The sequence below is a fragment of the Thermobia domestica genome, chromosome 3 (assembly GCF_964235325.1).
Source record: "Thermobia domestica chromosome 3, izTheDome1.hap1.1, whole genome shotgun sequence".
Classification (NCBI taxonomy): Eukaryota; Metazoa; Arthropoda; class Insecta; order Zygentoma; family Lepismatidae; genus Thermobia; species Thermobia domestica.
This window is the reverse complement of record NC_137456.1, coordinates 65,871,146-65,896,339: the sequence shown is the minus strand read 5'-3', so window position 1 is coordinate 65,896,339 and position 25,194 is coordinate 65,871,146. Positions and strand designations below refer to the sequence as shown.

At 34.8% G+C, this 25,194-nt stretch overlaps 1 protein-coding gene across 1 annotated transcript in view; it reads right to left on the bottom strand.

Annotated features, from left to right (window-relative positions):
* Window positions 1-24,775, bottom strand: part of LOC145680462 (uncharacterized) — a 44,408-nt gene extending 19,633 nt beyond the window's left edge. The window contains exons 1-2 of the mRNA XM_081751024.1: window positions 24,559-24,775; window positions 9,122-10,103 (exon numbers count right to left, since the gene is read on the bottom strand). Coding sequence (XP_081607150.1) covers window positions 9,122-10,103; window positions 24,559-24,594 — 1,018 coding nt within the window. The 5' untranslated portion in view covers window positions 24,595-24,775. The remainder of the gene's footprint in view (window positions 1-9,121; window positions 10,104-24,558) is intronic.
* Between the last annotated feature and the right edge of the window lie 419 nt (window positions 24,776-25,194).

Sequence of the window (25,194 nt, the reverse complement as noted above, 5' to 3'; positions counted from 1 at the left end):
ATTTCACTCCAAGTCAAGACTGTTACAAAAAGTATCCTAATGGAATCTCTGACGTCACCTGAAATGCAAACAATGGTGAAAGTCCTAACGGCATTGTCGGTATTCATACAAAATGCTCATCGACGAATAATTACAGCTCATATACAAACATCTTGAGAAAGCGCACATGATTGATGTGTGTGTGTTTAAGTATATTCTCCCTTTTCATAGACTTATGCACGGTAACACTTAAATGGAAACATCTCGTTTATATTAATTCTCAGTGTCTAAACTACAAAGAGCGAAATAACACAAAACAAACAATTAAAACAGATGACTACATTATCTTGCTCTCACAGACCTAGGCTATCTTAGTTTCGCACTCGCTCGAGCTCGCTATCTTCAATAAAGCTCATGCTCTGTCGATCGCGCATTCACTAACTTCCCTGTGTTCGCGCTCGCTAAGGGTTTGAGCTCACTATCTTTAATGGAGGCTCACACTTGCTTACGTTCACGTCCATTAATGCCACTTGGTTTGCGCTCACTAATCTCATTAAGTTCGCGTTCACTTAGAACTCGGGCTCAGTATCATCAATACAGCTCATATTGGCCCCTGTTCACGTTCACTAGACTCGGGTTCTCTGTCTTCAATGGGGCTCACATGCGCTTATCCTTTGCGTTCACTAACCATATTAGGTTCGCGTTTACTAACCTCACTGGGACTCTAGTTCAGTATCCACTTATAGGGCTCGCGCTCAACTGTTGAGCCAGAGCCCAATTTGTGAGTTTCGACACATCTGAAAAGAACTGAGTTGGCTGATTTGTCGTCAGCACATAGGTTTTCATTGCCATTCTTCACAATATTGTCGCCTGACTTTAGGTATTTAAAAAAAAAAAAAAAAAACCTGCTGTCGTCAAAAACCATAGGAAGAACGCTAATATTATTTTTCTCAATCTATTATAAAAATATTCACTTAATTTCGATATACGGGTAGTGTTCAATTAGAAACCAGATTTCTTCATGATTTAAGCTAACAAAAGTTCAATAGTTTACAGTGGTTACAATAAAATTAAATGCTAGGATTGTAGGGAATGTTTCTTACCTGCCTACCAGCTAACTTTGAAACTCTGACGTTTAATATTATTTCTTGAACGATCTATACCAATTTGAAGCTTATTAAGAGCAATACGTTCTCTTTTTTACTTTTTTTTTTTTTTTTAAATCCTTAGAAATGTATGTAGCAATTTCACATTGTGTGGTTATTAATTATAGTGCACACAGCTCCTACAGTTTTATACAAGAGAAATGGGACTATGAAAAAAGACACTACAGAATATTCTTTTACAACAAAATTTAATTTTAAATGTATGTACGAAAAATAAAATTTTCCGATTTTTCTCCGTTAGCAACGGACGGAATGTGGCAATTCTTTATTCTTGTTTTCCTCTGAGACAGATGAGGGAAAAAAAAAAAAAAGATCTAGACAGTCGAAGGCCATCTCTGCTTCTCTGCCGTTAATAGCTATTCCAGATCAAACAAGATTTGCAACTTCAAACAAAGTTTTTTCTTTCTTTCTAAATCATTCCACAACGAAGAGAAAGAGAGATCTAAGTATGTATAGTACATTTACAAAGTATGTTCCATGAATGTTTGATGCAAGTAAAATTAACACATTGTTTTCGACGAGTTCAAATTAGAGTATTCATATTTTTCAGAGGAAAATAAAGGAAGACTGTTAGTGACATGTGATATTCAGAAGAAAAAAATACTTAACAGGAAAGCCACGACGGAAATGTAACGATCAAAAAAATACAAGATATAGGGAACAAAAGTTACAAAGAAATAAAAAGTCTGACCCAAGATAAAGAAGGGTGGAAAAGATGCATCAAACCAAACGACACATTGCTGATCTGAGATGACGATGACGACGACAATGATGACATTCGTTATAAAACGTGCCCCCCCTTCCAAAATTAATTAAATAAATAAATAAATAAAATAAAAGTTACGGGAAAAACGTAAGATATGGTAACCCTACTTAAAAGTAAAGTTTGCTTTGATGCTATCTCCATCTGTGACAGAAATAATTGGGATAACTGGGTAAAACTGAATATATTTAAGAACTCACTGCGGCGGAACAACTGTTATTATTTTGAAACAAATATATTCATAACACACGACTGAAGATCCAGTGATTTGTAAGCAAATTAAACTGCATTTTACATAATAAAGTTTATAATTAAAAAATGCGTGTGAAGAATCCTTAGGAGCACCTGAGAAAGCTATTTTTTTAATGGAAACTATTTATTCTACATAATTTACCATGTTTTTTTTTTTTTTTTTTGTTTTTTTTTCAAATCCGTTCCTAGGATACAAGATTTAAGAAAACAAGTAGGGCATTAAAAATGGAAATTAAAATACCCACGGAAGTTTACTACGTATCGTAAGAAACGAGAATATTGTGTAATGTATGTATATTACACAGTGAAAATTTTTAGATATATACGCAACTATCATATCATATATTGTGGAACGACCTTCGTGAAACCTCGCTACAACAAATTTATGACAATTTCTGAACTTAAATTCAGTAGCAGAATATTTTACTAGGTAATACATTTTTCATATATTCTTTGTGACAGGAAGTGGGAATTACTTTTTTTTTTTTTTTTTTTTTTGAAAAATAAATACTATATACCTATTTCTCTATTGTCGACGTGAAACCAGGTGGAACTAAGAAGACATCATCAACATACCTTTTATATGCGTGCACGTGAAAATATACATGTGTGTGAATGTAACATGCATGATGAGTACTTTATTTTTGAGAAGACGTCACATCGTAAATCGGAGTGCGTTGCCAAGTATCATGTCTCAGCACAATTCTCCTTCATCAAGGTTATTATTTCCATTTAAAAAAAATAGTAGCACGCTACAAGATTTTAATATGTGTATATATTTGAGAAAACTTTTTTTTTTTACCTATTTTTCATTAAAACTGACTTCCAACACGACAATTATTTGAACACGCAATTTATTAAATCCTCCCCCACGCGTAAAACTTTGAAAATACTAGCTCACGCCTATATATATATATAGTTGCCTTATGTGACTTCGGTTCGATTCCAAGTGGGAGATTCGTTGTACGGATCCACCGTTATACTATAGGTCAGCGTTTCCCAACCGGTGTGCCGCGGCACACTAGTGTGCCGTCAATGAACCGCTGGTGTGCCGCGAGGAATCGAAACAAAATTATTAATTTTATAGCAATCAAATTGTAAAGCGTAGGGAAAAAGTGTATTTGTATTTCACATTACTATGAACCTCTACTATGAATCTACAATTTTAAGTTTCATATCGTGCTACTCTTCTGTACATTTCTAATGTTGAAAAAATTATTGTCATTGTTATGACCATTATTGCTTCTTTATTGTTGCAGACTATTTTGTAACTTGAAAATTTAAAATAACATTCAATCCTTTCGACAAATTACCTACATTTGTGTTTTAACAGTAAAAGAGATTTGTTTCTTCGTTCGTTATTTAGTGATCTTTCTTCTTAGTAAATGGTTGGATATAGGTTTTAAAAAGAAAGCTTATTTTTAAAAACTTGAGTCCAATACTTCATTGCAATCGTTTTCTATTTTTAAATTAGAATGAAAAATAAGCATAATGATTTACCACAGGGAAAAACCAGCGATAGAGCTTTCTTCTTTGTAAGAAGGAGATCAATAATCACAGAAAAAATACCACTGTGTTTTATATTTACAAATATTATTTATAAGTGTGCCGCGAGAATCCAAGTATCACCCGTAGTGTGCCGCAAGTTGAAAAAGGTTGGGAAATGCTGCTATAGGTTCACGTCTCACATGTATATCCTCGATGCTGGAAACAAAGTGTTAACTTTGTATAGAACATTTTGTATCCTAATTCATTTATCCTTTATGTCTGCATGATCTATGTAATGTAAATTTTAGAATTATAATTCATACTGAAGCTGTTCCATAAAACTGACTGTTAGATATTCAGTGGTTCCAGCTTTCATGTACACTGTACACAGTGATCATAAAAAAAAAAAAAAAAAGGAAGGTACACACACACACACACACACTACGTCCTTTTCGATCGACAATTTTTAAACAAATACGCCAACTGAATAGTAATTTTGTAGTACTCTGAAGAAAGCTATATCATTCTATCACCATCATAGTTGACTCATTAAGATGTTATTGGCAAAAGAACATACAGGGCAGTGGTGCCCACCCACCCTTATGTCCATGACGCACCCCCCCCCAACTGTCTATCCATAGGTGTCCTTCCATGAAAAAAATCTTTTCGATTAATTTTTACACCCCCTCAAACATATTTATATAGATTTTTACCCCCCCCAAATATTTCAATGACGCAGTTTGCGTCATAGCCCCCCCTTGTGGGCACCCCTGCAGGGCGTGTGTAGAGAGGTATATTTGCTGGTAACTGTACGCTGTAATTATCTAATATTGACATGTCTCCATATTCTACTTTAATTTCCATGGTCGGATTCAAATAGACTACCTAAAATATTAATTAAGTCTAGTTTCAAAAACAGTTTCACGGCATACTCACATCGTCTTCGCATAATACGAAATCAATTCAAGCAGCGAAATTTAAATCAGTTACAGTGATGAAGAACCAAGTATGCCTTGAAACTGTTGTTGAAATTAATCTTTATTGTCGGAGTTTTATTTTCAATCTTTTAAATAAAATCTTTCTCTTCAGGTTTATTTATTTATTTTATTTGTCCGTAGAAGGTAGAATCCTGATTTGTGCAAGGTTATGGTTTCAAACACAGAGGATAAAATGAAATAAAACTTTTTTTTTTCATCTCCGCTGTATATAACGAAGGCACTGATAAACTCTGTACCAATCATTTGCTTTTGATGTGTATAAAATTCTATTCCAACTATGACCTTCAGCATTTTTCGATGGCAAGTTACACACACTATTCCTGCGAGGGAGTTTTTCATTGCAATGTGGAAATCATTCATTTAGCATGACAGATAAATTATCTCATTTATATGAGAAATTACCCAATATAGAATTCTAGTCTAATAAAATTTTGATAAATTCAGTGGTATAATGCGATCTCTGCAAAAGAAACAATTTAACTGCGTGAAATACGAAACGTTACTAACGTACCGAATTTCGAAACTGCAGGCAGCTCATTCAAATGTGGTTGAAAATTTCACGTTTTTCATGGTAACCTGGACTCGTTTACTTGACACAATTTGCTCAAATACTAGAGAAAATATACGCATTTAAATTATTTTAAATATCTCGTCACGTACGCTGTGTTTGGAGCGTAGGATTTACGCGCACAACATTTGTGATACTTTGCCATCTTCATTTGTAACCATCATGGCCAACCGCGTTGGCAAGTTCATATGTCACGTTCAAGTCAAAATAATAGTATAGAGAACTTACTCAACTGAAAATATGAATTTAAAGCAATACACTACATACATATATTGTGTATAATGAATACAGTTCTTACAGAATTCATAGAATATCACGAAATGACCAGAAATGCGGATGATTTAAATCCGACATGGTTAATTTACGTAATTAAAAAAGTAAATAAAGATGCAATTGCGATGTACACTTTCAAATCCTCTGGTTGAGTATAATACAATTTGAGCTACAATACATGATTTTCTTACACGTATTTATTCAAGAAAGAAAGAAAGAAGAAGAAGAAAAAAAAAAACAACTGATCCAGATAGGTTTTCAGTCCTTATGATTGGACTATATATAATACTCGTAATCCAATCTGTTAGCAACACATGCGCCAATACAAAGCACGCACATCAAAAAAGACCCCGATAGGCGCACGCACACACGCAACCTGCGATTTAATATCTGTTTTTCTTCTTTCAAACATAAAAGGAAGGAAACAGAGCATGTTAATATTTTCCTCGAAGCTCTGTCCTACTTCAAATATGGCAAATATATATATTAGTTCGTCACGTACATACTATTTACATCAGTTCTTCAATTAGGAGTTCTTTAAGTATACAATATTATTCCTTGAACAATCCTTCATACTGCTATAAACAAAATGTATGAATTCGTGGTCAGTGACATCGATGGGAACATGGTGAAGTACTGCTCCAGTGAGTTATTAAATTTATAAGTACGGTATATGGCCATCATTTAACATTATTTTAGTGCTCGCCAACTCGATTCAGCTATCTATATTCATGATACAGTTCTTGACAGAAAGCAACTTAGATGTGTTTACAATCCAAAATTAAATTAACCTCTCGCCCTCTTAATTTCGTGAATTTCCACATAACGTAGCAAAACGTTAACTTCAGAAAGATCTTTACATTTTGTTAGTATAGACTACGCTAGATAGTGGTGATATATATAATTTATATGGTATACTTTCTTTAACGTTTGCTGCTAACTGTGGGTCTCTGCTGACAAAATGTTTCTATGCTTGATTGACTGATGATGATTAACACGTTCTTTTCGGTACCGAGACTGTAAGAAATGGGATCTAATGAAGATGGGATTGGCCACGATTTTAGTTAAATGTATCTTTACAACTCTAACTAAACAGAACTAAGTTTAATGTCCGAAAGCGGTTGTACGTTATAGGATAAAAGAAAAACAGATGCTACATATATGTGAATGACAATAGTGGAATAAGAAAACAAAAAGAAGATAAAGCTTATAAACTCGATGACGTAGACCAATTTCTCCTTTTTACAAAGAACTAATAAAATATCAATTTAAAACAAATAAAAATATTACTTCATCCTATATATATTTCAAAGGTAGTGTCTCTAGTTCAAAACCGTAAACTATCAGTTTCTTCAACATACCAAAACGCTCTTTACAATCATGAAAAGTTGCAGTGTTACACCGAGGATAGAAATCTACTCTGCAAGTTGTTTCGTTTCCATCAAGACCCCAAAACTCATCTTTTTTTTTTTTTTTTCGCACCCTGTCAAACGAGTATGTACGAAGAAGCTACTAAAAGACCGGTTACTGTTACTTGTTTTACGCGTACACTAAAAATTTTAATCAGCACTTTAATAAAGTGGCACTATTCACTTAACGACAGTCAGATTGACATAAGTGCTTTGTCACATGAAAACTACCGTAAAATGTACTTCTAATTACCTATTCCTGCCAACAACCACTTTGTAAAGTCTTACTAAGAAAATAAGTTTATAATATAAGCACAATATAAAAATAGTAGTAACATACATTTTATCTTCAGAATACAGTCTCAGTCTCCCATTAACCGTAAAATAATAAGAATTTATGAACTGAAGCGTGTTCTTAGTTCTTTTTTTGTACTATAAAGATAGCTACGAACGGTTATCATGTTCCTGTAATTATTGGATTGGCTCCAAGAACATAACAATGCAAACGAAATTAAAATAAGAACACCATTAGGAAACTTAAACCCGCAGAATACTCATTCTTTTAATATTAACAAGTAAACGTGAAAGTACGAAATGAGAGTTAGCTCCCGTAATTCTCTTAGTACCGGTAAGATAAGCATTTTTATCGAGTTTTTCTTACGATTGATAGTCTATATAGAAGACGATACCATCTCAGCTCTTTGGATTAAAACAATGTACACTTCACGCCCTATTGCTTCAGTACTTAAACAACACTCCTCTTACATGAGCACAAATGTGGTTGATTTGAAACGGAATTTATAATTTTCTTGGTAAATATTAAAATCGTGAGAACGTTTAATTAGTCCAAAAATATGTTAATCATTTATGTAAACTTTGTTCTGTGCTTGCTATTTTAAAGCAATGTTTAAATTAGCAATAAGTTGTTGATTAAATTACCAATGAATTATACAATGCTAGTGAGCAGCCAAGTCCAAACAAGAACTTACACTTTATGGGCGGTACAAAATTTCTACATGATAAAAATAACCTTGTTCTAGGCAATAAGCATTTAAATGGCTGATGTGTGTCTCACATTTTAACAAAGAAAGAACAAACTTTAAAAAAAAAAAAAAAAAAAAAAATCAAGTTGTTTGGCAACCTGAAATTTACGCTGTTGTTAGTTGAAGCTGATATGTCAACTACAAATCTCAACGAGATTTTAATGCGTTCCACATGATGCACAAGTACGCATGGTCGGGCAAGTTTCAGGGTAATTACTAAACAACCTTGACTTTTTTTTTCTTTCTTTCATGAACAGAATATATTTTGCAAATACTCCTCTCCTCCACTCCACTGCTTGTTTTCTTGATTTTCACCCAAAGGTCTTCTGTTTTGCACGACAACCGCTGAAGTTTGAACACACATTTTTGGTGTTATATACTTTCGTACAAGGATATCTAAACACTGATGTGTATTTTCTTTTTACGGCTAATACAATTATAACCTATGCCAATCCGAAAACGAATAATAACTGCAGTTTTTCTTATTTTAATTAGTCACAAAATTGGATAGTAGTTAAAGCTTAGAAGTATTCGTTTGCTACACTAAACAATTATTAAGTGGGCTCTTTCGGTACATTGGAGAGATGTAAGATTGCGCAGCACAGAGTAGGCTCTTCCCTACCACACTATCTCGCCTGTAAGAATACTTATATTGTATTACAAGACTATTACAGATACCTGGGGTATAGCACTGGTGCATTAAAATTTAAAAAAAAATACATGAATCCTTCAACCCGAATGGTTCTTTAATGGACCCCCCCTTCTTCACACAAATACTGAGAATTCCAGAAGGCTGCAGCATTCGTAAACTATTCCCATGCTGGGATGCGACATGTTCCTGCAATTATAGGGTGGTGTCTAATATTCTTCTGGTACAGCTGAAAACACTGTCAAGATAACATGCACTTAGGCCTAAGTAAGAATTCGCAACCCCAATACGTTATTACTAGTTATACAAGAAGATCCAAGTTTGTACTACACTTGTTAAGTACTAATGCATAAAAATTTTAAAAGAGAGAAGGCATATTACTGTCAGCAACAAAAGAAAATAGCTTTTTTCCCATAAATATGTTACTTTCTTCTGTTGCAAACAGTACCACATAATCCTACATACCCATGCAAAGTACTGAACTTAGATTCACGAAGCTACACTAGGCAACAGAACAAAAATCTGCTACTCACCCCGAGAGATTCCCAGCACATTGCATGTGTTGTCCACTTCCTTCCTCATGTGTTCAATGGCAAGCGACAGAACGGGCTCAATCTTCTCCCTCGTCAACTCCTGACAAGAATTCAACGCATCTTGATCTGATACTTCGTCTTTAATACAAGGTGTCACGAAACCAGTCGTGATATCAAAGTTGATCGGCTTGAGATTGTACTTTTCTCGAAAACTCGTGTCACTCAAGACCTCCCTCAAGAGCTGATGGTCCTTAGTTTTGTTAGTATTATTAGAATTGGCAGCAGTACACGGCTTCCTGTCGACATGCTGCGTTGATGCTGACTGCTGTGATTGTTGTTGATGGTGGTGGTTCTGTTGGATTGTTGGCATTGTTGTACTTCCACATATCAAAGGATTGTTTTGTGGCTCTGTAGTTGTTGTTGTAGTAGTAGTAGTACTGGAACTCGTGTTGCCAGACATTTCTCTTTTGACAGTCTCTTGCAAAAAGTGTGATTCCTGAAGGATTTCGTGAAGGTTTACCGTTTTCTCGTACTGTTGCTTCTCTTGTTTGACTTGAAAAAGTGGTGACGGGCATTGATACGCTGAACCTGGTGATGACACAGACATGCTGGAAGGTGATGGCGTTTGGTAACCAAGACACTGCCTGCTGATCATTGAATGCTCCTCCTTGATTGGAGTAGGTGGTGTAATGCTGAGAGCGGGATATGGAGATGTGGTAACTGATGATGATGATTTACCATATGGTGAAGGTACTGAATTTTGATTGATTGTTGTTGCTGTTACTTTCAAGTCATAATATGGACTATCATGAGGCGGTGACGAATGAAACATAGGCGGTGAACTTGTATCATAAAGTGCCATCTGGATATTGGATGGTGACGGAACTTCACTGTCTGGCAACAAGGACAGATCAAAACTATCTGCGAAGGAACTGTAGTCTGTCTGAGGGCTAAATCCTGCAGATGGTACTGTCTGCGGCATCTGTGGATGATAAGAAAAGAAGAGAAACGCATTAAAACATGTGTGTGCATATGCGTATGCATAACAAAACTGCATAACGAACTCGGACGCATTTCCGGTGAAGCTGAAAAAAAAAGTTTCAAGTTACAATTGTACCAGACAAACGCATTTTGCAATCCTTTTTACATGTCTCAATCTATCTGTTCTTATACTGCCATAAACTAAAGACTTTTGTTACATCTGCAGTTTCTAAATGAATTACTATTATACATGAACATATGAGGAATTAATAAAACAACTAAAATTTTTCAAACACCGAAGCCTTTAGCGAAATAGATTCAATGAAGTTCCTTGCATAGCTTTGACTGCATTAAGCAAGGATCTTTGTATTTGAAATATCCTGCACTTAGACCATAATATATTTTTTTTCTTATGAATGAGTCTTTCCTAATCCAGCTACGATTATACCCTTTATATTACAGTCACTCTCATTAAAAAAAAAATAAAATAAAATAAAATAAAATAAAAAAGTACCGGTTTAGGAATCTTGAAACCTAGAAATTAAAAAGAAAACTGCACCTTACAGACATCAATTTCTAACAGACGATTAACGGGGTCACCTTGTCAAATATACAATAAACATTCGCCATATATATCTTTAAAAATCTACTTTACCTAAATGGGTTAACTGAAGACTGTACTATAAAACCAGTAACGTTGACAGTAGTAGGAGATCACAAACTTTTTTAACGTTTCGTTTATATTCTAAGTTAGCCACAAACAAATGCGAGTTCGATATTTCTCTCTTTCTAATTATTATTCCACACGTAAAAATGACCATAAGGATTAATTTTAAAATTTGCAACGCCATCTTTTAATGTTCGCTGCCCCTCGTTGTTGCATTAACTAACTTCAACATCAGCTCATAAAACAGGTTGGGTTATAAAGAAACGTCACCTTACTGAATAATTGGTATGCACTTTCGAGTTTAACCCTACTGACCTTTTGATGTATAAGTGGCAATATTCTCCTGTGGTGTACATGTTTAGGGCACAGAACATTTCTTTTAAATACACACATACATACATATATATATATAGTCAAAGAAAAAAATATGTATACTACAGTTGTTGCTTTTTTTGGGGCACTGTCCGCTATACCCATACTTATTGCCTATTCCGAGATTGACTAGCGTTGTTCGGGCTGTCGATAGCTTAAAGGCGTTGGGAAATTTAATACCCGGATACGATGAAAGGCGCGACTATATACGTCGTGTGGAAAATCTAAATAAACATATTTTCCTGAAGAGGGTGTGTGTTGGATTACAGAGTACGAACGCGGGTTTTGAGGATGCAACTCAAGTACTAGAAGTGACCAACGAAGATCAGACTCCGTAAGTTTTTTTCTTTTACTATACATGTGTGATACCTTCGTGCTACTTTTTACCATTTAAATGATAGGAAAAATACAGTAACACCAACAATCAAAAATCCAAGTATTAACGTGGGGAAGGGGGGGGCGACAAATGGCTCAATGGTATCCGGTGTAATGTAATTGAGCGATGTGACGCGTTATGCTGACGGCCGTGAGGCGAAACCCATTGGGAAAAGGGGGGGAGGTAGAATCCCTCCGAAGAACACGGGCATTTTTAAATGTCCTGCGTTCGTGTCCCTGTCGTAGTGGATCAAGCACAAAAGTAAATAAGTTTGTTTAGAAGACGATGGAGATAAATCTCGTGATTGGGAAGAATTACGAAGAAGTGGTAGATCGTTTACCATTGGTATGCGGAATCAATGACTCGATTACAGACCACTTGAGTTTTGTGGTAGACATTGATGCGTTTATGGGAAAATCCAATTTTGTGGGACTTTTTATTATTAATTTCTCGAAATGGAATAAAGCGAATTTTCGTCGCGACTGCGAGCAAATATGGGATTTTTCATTGACAGCAAGAAAATTCTCTATGGATGGAATGTAGACCAACGACTCCTCAATATTGCTGAAATCAATGTTAAGTGACAAATTTTGTTACAAGAAAATGCATGGTAGTGCAGAGGTAACTCATGATTCTTTAAAAATAAGCACCAAGAAATGTAAATCGTGCTCTGCTAAGAAAAAGTAAAATGCAAAATGAGAAACAACTAAGTTCGAAAACGTTCTACACAAAACACCGGAGAATAAAGTTCTTCGAGTATCCTTACGCTCTTACAATATGATGACACAAAGGAATAACGTAAATACTACATCCCCATGATAAAATGTATTTGTTTTCGCCAACATTTCCAACTCTCTCTTTCAATTGAGGAAACAATTATTTATCAACTATTTGATAAACGTAAAAAATCGAAATTTAGGGGTAGTGTACTCGTATATTGAAGAAAATGTGTGGTATACAACTCTTGTTATTTTTATTAATTTTGTGATTGGTATAACGTGGGAAATTCAAGAGCAAAGTAGGAATTTCTGCCTCCCAAGATGGGATTTTATAATGTTTAAGGTTGGTATCACTGGTGGTAGACAATAACGTGTCTGTAGGTTTTCTCGGGGTTCTCCCATTTCCTTCCACACTTTATTCCCCAATTATTTCAAATTCAGTAATTACCCGTTCCCTTTACAGCTATATAAACTAAAAATTTACTACACAATTTTCACTACCTTAAAATACTACCTAAAATAGTTAACATTTACGAGAAACAGTAATAACCAAGTAAATGCCCACATCACTGACGTACCAGTCTCCACAGACTATTAGTATAATAAGTAATTATATTTCAAGAATAAGGCATTGGCCTCTCTTAAATTTACATGGAAATAAATTATTTAGGTGAACAAATCAAACACAATATTATACACACGACCAATTGTAAAGCAATTAAACACAAACTACTACACTTTTAAAAAATGAATAGCTTTAATACCAATTTACTTATCGATTCATCAATAGATATGTATCACGTTTCTCTAGCTTCCCAGCTAAATATTTCACGCTTTAGAGTAGATCATTTTTTTAAAAATGATTCGCAAAAGATCAAAGGGGCGCCATTTATCTCTTGCAAAATGGAGCCTTTTCTGATGACAACCATGACCAACCAATCAGAAGAGGCCAAACACAAGTTGTTAACCACGCCCTTCGAGGCATCACGCGATCTTCGCCGTATTCTTCCATCATCTCTCTTTAACAGCAAAAGCCTCCTTCGTTGCAAATATCTCCTCCATGGAGGTTCTACAATTTTTTTTTTTTTTTTTTTTTTTTTTTTTTAAATATCCAATCGGAAACCTGTCGTATGTTGGGTGAGAGTAAGTTCAGTTGTGTGAAGTCAACAACCTGCAAACCGGTTCGTCTCTATACTAAGGGGAAAAAAAATCAACTATACCACTCACTGTCATTTTTGTTGCACATCAACAACATCCTTGCAACTCCCCCACCTCCTACTTGTTGCTTGCAACACTGAATGTACACTGATCTTCTATACCCAAAATAATAAATTTCTTATGCGCAACCCTCTAAAAAAAAAAAAAAAAAAAAAAAGTTATTCGTTGAATTAGATCTTCTGGATTCAAAAACAAAATTGGCAGTTACAGTACTTAACAAATCATGTTTACAGTACTAATAGTTATTATTACCAATTACTAGTGCATTCGCATTTAAAGAAAGAAAGAAGACACATGCTATTCATAAATAAATAATAAAGCTGATTTCTGAAACATGAATAGTCACTGCCTGCACATGTTCCTCTAAAAATTAGTTTCTCTCCCCAGTTTCTACCACTTCTTTTAACATGAGATTAACAGTTTTCATAATACACGACGTACATAATTATTTATTGGATTAGATGTGCATTATGAAAAGAACATTTATTTGCAAAATTAGGATTAAGAAATAGAATTCTGGGCTTTCGGCATCTACAGCCATATTATCCCGTCACGTATGAGGGATGACTTCTTTCGGTGCTCACATTATCCGAGGAAAGGGAAGGAATGAAGCGGCCTGGGACCTTTATGTTAGGTACCATCCCGGCGTTTGCTTGATGTGAATGAGGAAAACGCAGGAAAAACTCACTCGGAATGGCTGGCCTGAAAAAGCTTTTAAACTTTTTCGACGAGTGTCCCCACCGGAAATCGAACCCGGGACCGCTTGCACCAAAGACGAGAGCAGTATTTAAACTATCAACGCGTATCACTTGAAAGTAAATATTACGATAAATTTACTACGAAGCTTCAAAGATTGAAAATATCCTTTATACGACCAATAGAATATCGAATGATTGTTCGGAGGGAAATGCCATTCTTCATCTCTCCCCAAAATGTAAAATTACACTCTGCAAACTTTAGCGCGAATGGTTAGCGCGTTATGTCCGTATAAGTATACGTAATTTTACTTTACGCACTCTTGGTGCGCATAATCCAAAGCGGGCTCACGCTTAATCACTGAAATTGAGTATTGGCTTTTCTGTTGGGAACACACGATTTTCGTTGTGAGACAACTGTGGGAGTTAACCCAATAAACAAAGGGCGAACTACAGATCAAGAAAGTCATAAATAATACTATTAAAGGGATGTCGCACTGATATTAAATATCACTTAACTAAACGTGTGCTATCAGGCCAGCAAGAGCCAATCATAGATTGAAAATAACCACATTAACAGTGTATTTACAATTAAATACAATTTTAGTTATTCCCAGTGGCAGCTCTTGAGAGAAGTTACGTCGATAATAATTTAAATTAAATTTTGCCGCTACGAGTTAAGGAAAGACAGTTTCTTTGTTTCAGAAAGCTGTATACAAGAACTACAGACGTACACCCATGTCCAAAATTCTTGTCGCATGTCTATAATTTGACAGGAATATAATTTGATAAAGAATTCGCCGGGCATTTCTTCTAATGGTAGTATGTGTATAATCGGCAAACATGTATGAGGCAAATTTCATGTCAAAAGATCAGTAAATAAGAACAATAAAACGAAAATAAAACTTTCTTGCGCATTTAGCAACATTATGTTTTACTCACTCTAATTTTCGTATTTATAATTCTTTTATTATGAAATTTACCACAAATATACATTTCCGGATTACATACATAGTATCAGTATTAAAAGTACCCTGCAAAATCACTATCAAATTATATTCTTACAAGAAGACAGTTATAGATACGCGACAGTCATTTTGGACATGAGTGTACATAAGATAATTCTTGGAACTATAAAATTTTGATTCTCTATCAAAAGAAGAGGTAGATAAACTGGCTGGGACATTGGCTAAGAAGGAACTGTATCATGAGGAACGTGCTAGAAGATATGGTGGCAGGAAAGAAAGGGAAGAGGCAAACAAGATTACAATTAATGGACATTATTAAAATAGAAAAATAGTACGTGAAGACGAAGAGGTTAGCACAAATACAGTGGAACTAGGAAGATTCCTCACTTGCGGCAAGTGACACGTCAATAATGGCAGAATACCTACGATGATAATATGGTAACTTCCCCAAAGATCCGCCGCTGATTATTCCAAAAAGGTATTACATCACTCCTTTCTGAACTTTTATTTCCACATGATAGAACCAAGTTGTTTTTCTTTTCAAAGAAACAAAGATAAATAAATAATGATACTCTAGATTACATCCCTTAACTTTTTTTAAAGTTAAAAAAAAAAAAAAAGTTGAAGGGAAAGTTTCAAATGCACAACACAAGAGATAACATCGTTTAGCTTCAACCTGAAAGCATTTTTTCATATTTCTTCATTTTTTAACGACTCACTTCCTCAAATTTATGACGCATAATATGCGTCACTCAACGAGCGGAAAGGGATTTTCCCAACCTCGAAAGATCTCACATAATACATTAAATATACTTCCCACTCGTGAACAACGCAACCCCCTGCGGAAAGAAAAGAAAAAAAAAAAATGCTGATCCTGATATAATTAAATATACAATATATATAGGGAGACTTCCACCATCAATCCTATTCACGTCTAGACTTTCACTTTTGGGGTCGACTGATGGAAGGAAGGAGACACATCACGGCATTCTTTTACTCCCTCCCCACAACTCTACCTATCTTCTTGGTAGGCATTTTTTTATACTATTGACGTCAGAAGGTCAACGACAAACCAAACCAAAAGCCCAGTTACTTCCCCACTACATACAAAGGAGGTCAGCAGAACAATTCCAGAAAAGCAGTGTTGCCAACAGATTTAGTTTTTACAGAATCGAAACATAAACTACTATTCACTAACAGTATGACAATGGCTCGTTCTTAATATTTTTTTTTAAAAATCATTGATAACATTTAATTTTTGAACTGAATTAGTCATGTTTAAAAATGAAAATATCCAGTTTTATTTCACTTCTTTAGTGTAACGTCCTACCGAGGCTACGGAAGACTGCGTGCGATTACGATAACGAATGAAATTTTGGAATGAAGATGGGAGGAAACTAGAGAACCCCGAAAAAACCCACACAAAATATGTATAATTTGTCCATCACAAAGCTCACCTGGCGATGTCCAATTTTTGTACGTATACAATTCTGTGAAAGATGAGAGCTTCGTGGCTAAGCGGTTACCGTACACACCTTTGGCGTGGGAGACCCGGGTTCCATTCTCGAGGAGAGCTCATGTGGTTCGGATTCCACGTTAATCAGTAAGGTCCATGTCTCATATAGCCTTGCTGCTGACGGGGACGTTAAACTCAAAATCAACTCAACTCAGTGAAAGATAACATGGAAATTACAAATTGCGTCAAAATATTTTACATACGTAGGACAAGAGCGAGGTTAAGAAGAACGGAACCTACTATTTTATATGGGCTCCGAACCATCTGAATTCGGTGCACCTATCATTAGGCAAGATCAACCCTCATATTAAAGACTGTTTCCTGAACATACCAGCCTGCCAAGAAACCTGCATTACAAGACCACGCCACCAGTTTTGACAACACATTTTACTGTATATTGTTTATGAACAGTACATTAGAAAGCACATTGTACTTGATCCTTTGACTAGGATGTCGGTTATACCATCTTCTTGTAACTTGCCGATCCACTACAATATATATTATTATTTATATTATTTTGGTTGGCAACACTGTAGTGAACGGTGTGTGTAGACACAAGACATGCAGTGAAGTACGGTAAAGTTTCAACATCTTACCTTGTCCTTGCCATTGCTTCAATGTTTTTAATTTAACTTTCAAAACAATACAATTTTCATGGCTCAAAAATAGAACGTCATGTCTTGTTTAATTCTTTTTCTGGGGGGTGGAGAGAGCACATAATAGCCTTACTACTTGGGTGGGCTCTGGGCTTAATCTTGTAAGTAGTAACGTTTCTTTCACCTTGTCTAGGTTCATTATTAAAATATAAGTCGGTTCTGTAAACTGAATACTGGTGAATAATAAAGAAGTGTTGTGATATTTACTCACATTTCATTTGATTGGGTACTTAACGTTACATGATTATGCGCTTTAGGCTTAAGACGCTAAATAGTAAACTATAATAAACAAAGTGACGGGAGGGAATACGGAAGAACCCCGAGAAAAATTAATAGATTCTATGTTTTGCATCAAAATACTGCTGTTTGAATATGATATATCATCATGCAATGTACTGTAGCGTTGGAAAGAAATAAATAAGTTTTATAAAAAGTAATACTGGTTTCCATAATTTAATTTCACAGTGTATGGTACAAAAGCAGAATAAGAATTCACTCATGTAATATATTTTTTCCCTTTCCTTACCAAATTCAAGCCTAAAAACACTTTTCTATATCGGACAGAAAACATAAGCTCAATTTGGATTCACTGGTTGCACTACGATGTTAAAATATTTACTATTTATATTATTTTTATTCTCTACAATAAATTACATGAGTTAGAAGTTATCTAGATTCGAAAAATATGTCATGAAAGTCACGAAAAATTGTCTCGTCTCGTCTCATTTAGTCCCTGGGCTAGGTTCGTTGCATTCTCGCTAGAAACCCAGATAGCTTTCCCAGATTTGAATCTCACGATCGATCTGACTTTTCATGAAATGAAATCTTTTGTTTTACGTCCCGGTGATGATGAGAAATGAATGAAATGGTGGAATGAATAAAGTGGGAGGAAACGGGAGAACACGGTGTTTGTCCACAACAGCCAGCTGGGATCGAACCAGGGACCCCACGCACCAGAGGTGAGCGCTCTACCACTGAGCCACCGTGGCCTCCTGACTTTTCATTTAAGTTTTGTTCCGAGTTTCACCAGACGAATACCGAGATAGTACAATTATATATGGCCAGTTAAAAAAAATCTCCCTCCGAATCACATAAAAAATTGCAGATTCGATGTCTTAATGTTCACAAACACACACACAATTAAACTGGTTATAACATTACCAACTTGGACGAAAACTTGGTGAAGATATTTTCAATCCTATCCGTCCTTCCTGTTTCTCTGTATAATAATTGAAATTACACTGTCATTTCTTTTCTTCAAAAGTGTTGTGAAACTTGAATCAGCCTACTGGTACATTTTTACAAGTGAGGCAGGATAAGCAAATAATAATGACGAAGAAAATGTCCACAAGTCAAACCATATGTTCAATTTCGCTTCTGAAACAATATTAGTAGCAATCCTGAGTACTGTGTTTAACAAAAATAATGGGGGAAAAAATATTCTTTACCTCTTTTTCTGAACGTGAATTTTTTGCTATATATTGACTTATAGTATACAGCACGTTCTCAATAGCTTTACTAAACATTGTTAAGTAAAGCTGTTGGCGAAGGAGAGCAAGTCTTATTTTGGTCTTAATTAATGATAAGCTTAGGCTGAGAAGAGGCAGCCTTCCATGAAGAACCCTGCTTGATGCTCTCAGGAATTAGTGTGTATCTTGTGATCCATCTTTCTCTCATCAATTAACGTGTAAAATATCTCAACACATTTTATACTTTTTTTTTCACATTAACAAGGTTGTTATAGTAATTATTTTTAAGCAGTTAACTGCTTTACTTATGCAAATAATTCTAAAAGCTTCTATTTATAACCTAATTTAACGAACTTATTAAAAAAGTAAGTAGTACTTAATGACTTGAAAAGTCAACTACTAACCTACCAGGAAAAAATATGGGCTTTTTTTTTAAAAAAGAAGTTATACGAACATTTCACAAGCTTTACTTAAAGTTATAGGAACATTTTACATAGCCCTATTTTATTTGAAGTTATACGAACATTTCACATATTTTATGTACTCCAGTGGCGTGTCGTTATGCGAAATTTCAGAAATTACAGTAAACACACCTGTTAATCACTGAAAATATGACAGAAGTGGTCAACGATGCTCTTAGCGTATTCTTAACATATTCACGGCTCACAATAGCTATCTCTGGTGCGACGGATCTCGGTTCAATCTCAGGCTATGAGAATTTGTGGTTGTGGACAATATCGTGTCCGTGAGTTTTTTTTTCTGAAGTTCGCCCGTTTCCTCCTATATTCTCATTCCACTAATTACTCTATAAGTACTGACTTGTTGTTTAACCTACACGGAGTAACGTGGGACTGAAAAAAAAGGGAGGTAAGAGATGGGTTTCTTAGAGGTACGTACTACACATTCAATATGAATATCTCATGGTGAAATATTTTACTATGGTCACAACGAGATAAAACTGAACATACAAGCTTTTAGCATCAGAAAACATTAATTATGCCATACAGCTGCACGGAGAAAAGAGCTCGAAATACTGTCTGCATGTTGGCTTTAGTTCATGTCTGTGTACCACTTTAGTAATCATTCACTGATAAAATAATTGAAACAAGGTCAACAGAAATGCAACACCTATTACATTATACTATATACAAGTACCGGTAACATGTTTCTTAAGAATTTTTCCACAAGAACTTAATATTATTTTTAGATTTATAATTTACTAATTAAAGCATATTAATTGATTATATTAAGTGATGATAATCATCACATGGCTTTCGCTTATATCAGTATTCTGCAACTGTTACCTCGTTCCTTCTTACAGCTTTCAAGACTGGCACCGTTAACTTTCACTCTGTAGAATAGCGACAGTAAAATGCAGCTATTTTATTCATTGTTGGTACTTCATTCATGTATAAACTAGAAGCTAATTTGAACTAACTTTTACGATGGTAGATATCACGTAATAAATAGCAAAGATAACTTATTTTCGTGTGTTTTTGGCGTTTGGAAAATAAAATCACGATTTGAGCTTGTGGCTTCCTAATAGCTATTTAATGCTGCAATAATGGTAATACACTTTGACCGTTATTGGCATTTTAATTGGGGAGTACAGTAGTTTTGTGGTAAAGTGCGCTTACCTCTGCTACGAGGGATCCATGGTTCGATTCTAGTTAAGTTTGTGATGGACAACTTGTCCGTAGGTTTTCTGACTTCTAAAGTTCCCTCCCATTTTCATTCTCCCAATTACCTTATTTCATTAACATTTATTGTCATTTATCATCAGCCTATTTCATTAACATTTATTGTCATTTATCATCAGCCTATTTCATTAACATTTATCATCAGCCTATTTCATTAACATTTATTGTCATTTATCATCAGCCTATTTCATTAACATTTATTGTCATTTATCATCAGCCTATTTCATTAACATTTATTGTCATTTATCATCAGTCTCCTTTAACTCAAAGGATATTCAGTTAAATTTTATCAAGGAAATATAGAGACACATGAAAATTGCATCACCTAATAGTTTCAGCTTTACAAGAAAAAAAAAATTATATGTTAAAGGTTGAGTAATTCCCATTGTAATTTAATTTCAATTAATATTTATACTTATATCTAGTATACTTGTTTCGTAAAAATGTGTGCATGCCACAAACATACAGGGTGGCCCAAAAGTAGGTATACACCCCTGCATTGATCACGTATAACATTCTAGTTTATGGGTTTATTTGCTTCTTCTCTTCCGAGCTTAAGATGTAAGTAAAAACACTAAGTCTACCTGATGGATAGCAATAAGAAATTATATAAAATGCAATAAGCTGATCAGTGCGGTACTGTATACCTACTTTTGGGCCACCCTGTATGTTCATCTTCTTTCTCTCATGTATAGAAACGAAACGGGGGGGAATAAGTTTGAAGAGTTTTGAGATACTTGGGTCAACTTATATTCAGTTTTCTTGACATGCAAAAGAATGTAATTCTCCACACACATTGGTTAAAAAAATCGTTTTCACATTTCAATCCATTCCGAAATTATTAGCAAAAAGAAGCCAGAGGTCGAGTGGGAGCTGGCCACTGTACAACTACGGTACTAATTATACATGTTCTTTTATCAACAGTTTCATAAAGATATACAAACAGCGAAAAAAAGAAAAAGAAAAATCACTACTGGAACGAGAATCGAACCTGCGTTTCCGACCTACCGTGATGGTGCGTTACCTAGTACGCCATTACATCAGTTCTCTGAACAGTCACTCATTTTATCTGTTATAGGGAGTACACTGAGTAGAGTTATAATTATGAATCGGTACGGTAAGCCAGAGACACGGGTTCGTTTCTCGGTTCAGAGATGTTTTTCACTGTTTTTGTATGAGCCAGCGTCTATAAAGAAAATAATGCGATAACTTTTGCTAGTATTGTATAACGCATGCATAACACAGATTTAGTTTCATGCGTAACTGGAAGATCTGCCTACTGCTTCAATATTTTAGTATTGACAGTTTCCTTCAATTTTAAATGTTTCTGAAAAGATACTTTCTGAACAATGGAAACTCACTTCATTATTACGTTCGTTATAATAATTAAATATACACAGCGGAATTTCATCCAGGGTAGGGAAGTTCAGGTTTGATGTTCATAATGTTTCCAGATTCTTGTATATTTACCTTCATATGGTTAATGATAGGGCGCAAAATTTCCGGTCGCCAGGTCGCCATTGGTGATTAGAAATTTAGAGCTAGCGACCAGTGTTCAGTAGGAATGGTTTCTGCCTAAATTCACAGGGCTGCGCAGTTTGATTTTGCACAAAAATAATTGTAACTGAGTGAGAGAAAATATGGAACGTGCAGTCTTCACAACGTTGTAATACGTCCCTCCTTTTTCACGTGAAGTCTTAAGGTAAGATATTTTTTTAACAGTGATTATTCTGAATCTAATTGTCTGTTTTTAAAATGTTATGCCTTGATGTAATCTCTTTCTTTGTCAAACCAAAGGCCGTGGGAGGTACTGGCGGCCATCATTTTTTGAATGGTGAGTGCGTCTGATTTTGAAATTTTACACTCTGGTTAATGTTTACTTTTCATATCTTGTTCAAAGTGGGGATAAAACCCTGACCCGTCCCCGCGCCTTTGCGTACGAAACTGGTATAACAGTTTTAGAAAACATTTCTACGTATTTGCTATATCGACACTAGATGACTTTTCGGTGAAACTACAACAACTGATTGCTAAGCATGGTGCAATTTCGACGTACAGTAATATATAAGCAATACAATTCATATTAAAACGTTGAAGATACGACTGTATTATTAATGTTTAATATTTAAATACAAATACTATTATGTGCATTACACTTATGCATATCTATAATTTAATAATAATTATACAGGCATACTGGTATCAGCCAAAGATTCATTGTAATTTAACAATATACAGCAGCATATTAGTCGAAGATTCGTTGTAATTTCACAAGGATTGTACGACATGTTGACCATCATTTGAATGTAATTTTACTAACTTAATGCAAATATATTGGTGAGAAAAGTAAAAGAACGAAAAATTTATTAGTTAATTTTACAGATTTTGGTTATCGCTCACCGCTTCCACACAGTGGTGAAGATGACCCAAAAAAAGAAAGAAGAAAAAAAACACCAAAAAGTGCAACAGTTAAAACACATTGTGCAATCACATTCTTCACAAAAAGTGTGTCACATGAGACACTATTTTATTAACCACTGTCTCTTACACGCATGTGCGAGTCTGTACTTGCACATTTATTTTGACAGCTATTTTTTAACTGAATCTTCATTTTGATTGTATTTTCTGTTGAATGTACCTTCACAGATTTCTTTTGAAATACAATTATCTATACCCAAAAGTACGTGTGTGCGTTTCTGAGTAACTTAACTGTCGGTAAAGCTAGTGAAATGAGATTTGTTTATCTACGAAAGTTATATTTCATTTACAGAACTACAGTACATGCTGTTTACCTGTTAACGTACTCCATCAACCAACGAAATTAATCGTAAACATTTTCTTAAACCCATACGTTTCAACTGAACAAGTGGGTTTAATAAAATAATAAAATATTTATATCTGAAAGTGTAAATTAAATACATAAACGAACTTCCGTTCTTTACTTGTAAAGAATCCAAGTGGGGCTGCGTTTAGCAGAAGGGGTTAGGAGCACGTAAGAAACATAAAATTTACAGGAGAAAAGGATGATGCAAGTACTTAGACGTAACATAACGTTACAAAATCTAACCTAACCTAACCTTAGTAGAAATAAGCGTTTTTTTTTGTTTTTTTTTTTTTAAATTCTGAACCCATACACTAAGATAAAAAGGACCTAGCTTAGCCCATGGAGGGTTGGCTGGACGGCGGCGCTGTTCAACTTATTAAGGTCTTGTAATTAATATTTTGGCTCTTTCCAAACTCTTCCAATACAAAAAAAAAAAAAAAAAGTTATTTAAAAGAGCAGCTCTAACACACGAATCATTTGAAACAGCGCTTGTGTGTGTACAGGACACATATCTCACTATTTTAATAGGCACATAATTTATATTTAAAAATTAAAATTACGCGTCTTTTACAAAACTTAACGATATTACTCTTTATCACAAGAACAACTGCAACGCAATCTGTTGCGCGCTGGCTAATCACCTGTTGCTTCTTTCTAACCGATGGGAGTGGGATAAGAAGTTTGTCACGCTCAAAAGAGATTAGGTCAAACAAAATAATTTGACGTAAATACGCATTTCCTACAAAGTACACCATTAAAAACTTCACATATGTTATTATATCCTTCTTTTACAATAGCCAATAAGGATTACAATTAACTTACAGAAGAATTATCAAGATATTTTGTAGAAAGACATCCATCCACTTCTCTCTTTACTGCGCGCACAGGAACAAACATGGCGCTGACCCGCTTTTCGTTTCTCTCAAAATATTTTTCTTACGTGCAGTTTAAGGAAAACTGACTATGTTTTAAATTGCTTTACATTTTATGATAAGCATATTTATCTACATGTATTAATTTTTAATATTAAAAATAAAGTATATACGTATATCGTTTGCAAATACGCATTTCAGTACTTTTGGGTTAGGATATTGAAAATTTCTGACCAAACGAAACAGTACTTTGATTACCAAATTCTATGTACTGATATATACTGTTTGATAAGTCATAGCCACAATAAGCATTCTCTTACCCACTATTTCTACATACTGACATAAATAAGAATCTTAAGAAGTTAGGTGAAGTATAAAAAGGAAAAAAAATAAAGTCTACTCACCGATTCTCTTGTAATTTCTCCACTTGAATAAAACATATTGACTCTTGCCTTCACTTTCCTCTTTGGAACAATTCTTCTTCCACTAACTTCCACAACTAAATATTTACTACAAAAAAAGTCCTTACAATGTTTATTGAGTGAGAGGTTAGCGACCAGCGCCAAAAAATAACATACTCTCACCCTCAGTTCACTCAAACTACTACAAGATTTTGCTTGTTACGAAGACACAAAACTGGATTTAGAAGACTCGCGCTGAACATGAAGTATGGAAAGCGGAATATTGTATTGGCTATGGCTATTATACGTAGTTGGTTGGCTAGCGATCTGATATGACATCAACTTCCCAACTTCAACATCGTATGCGCACGCGCAACACGTACGCAACGCAAGAAGTACAAGGGGGCAAAGGAGAAAAAATTGTTGATGCTTCGTAAACTTCATTTCATCGTTGCCAGTTCCATTGAAGTTAATCTGAATAACGAAGCAGAAAAAAAAAAAAAAAAGTTGATCGACGAACGATATGATTAATTTCACCAATGGGAACATTAGGAGAGTTAGCGTTGTCGGGGGACAAACTTGAACGAGAGAGTTTCAACTTTAGTTTCTGGGTCAATGTTTAGATTTTGCAGATAAAAA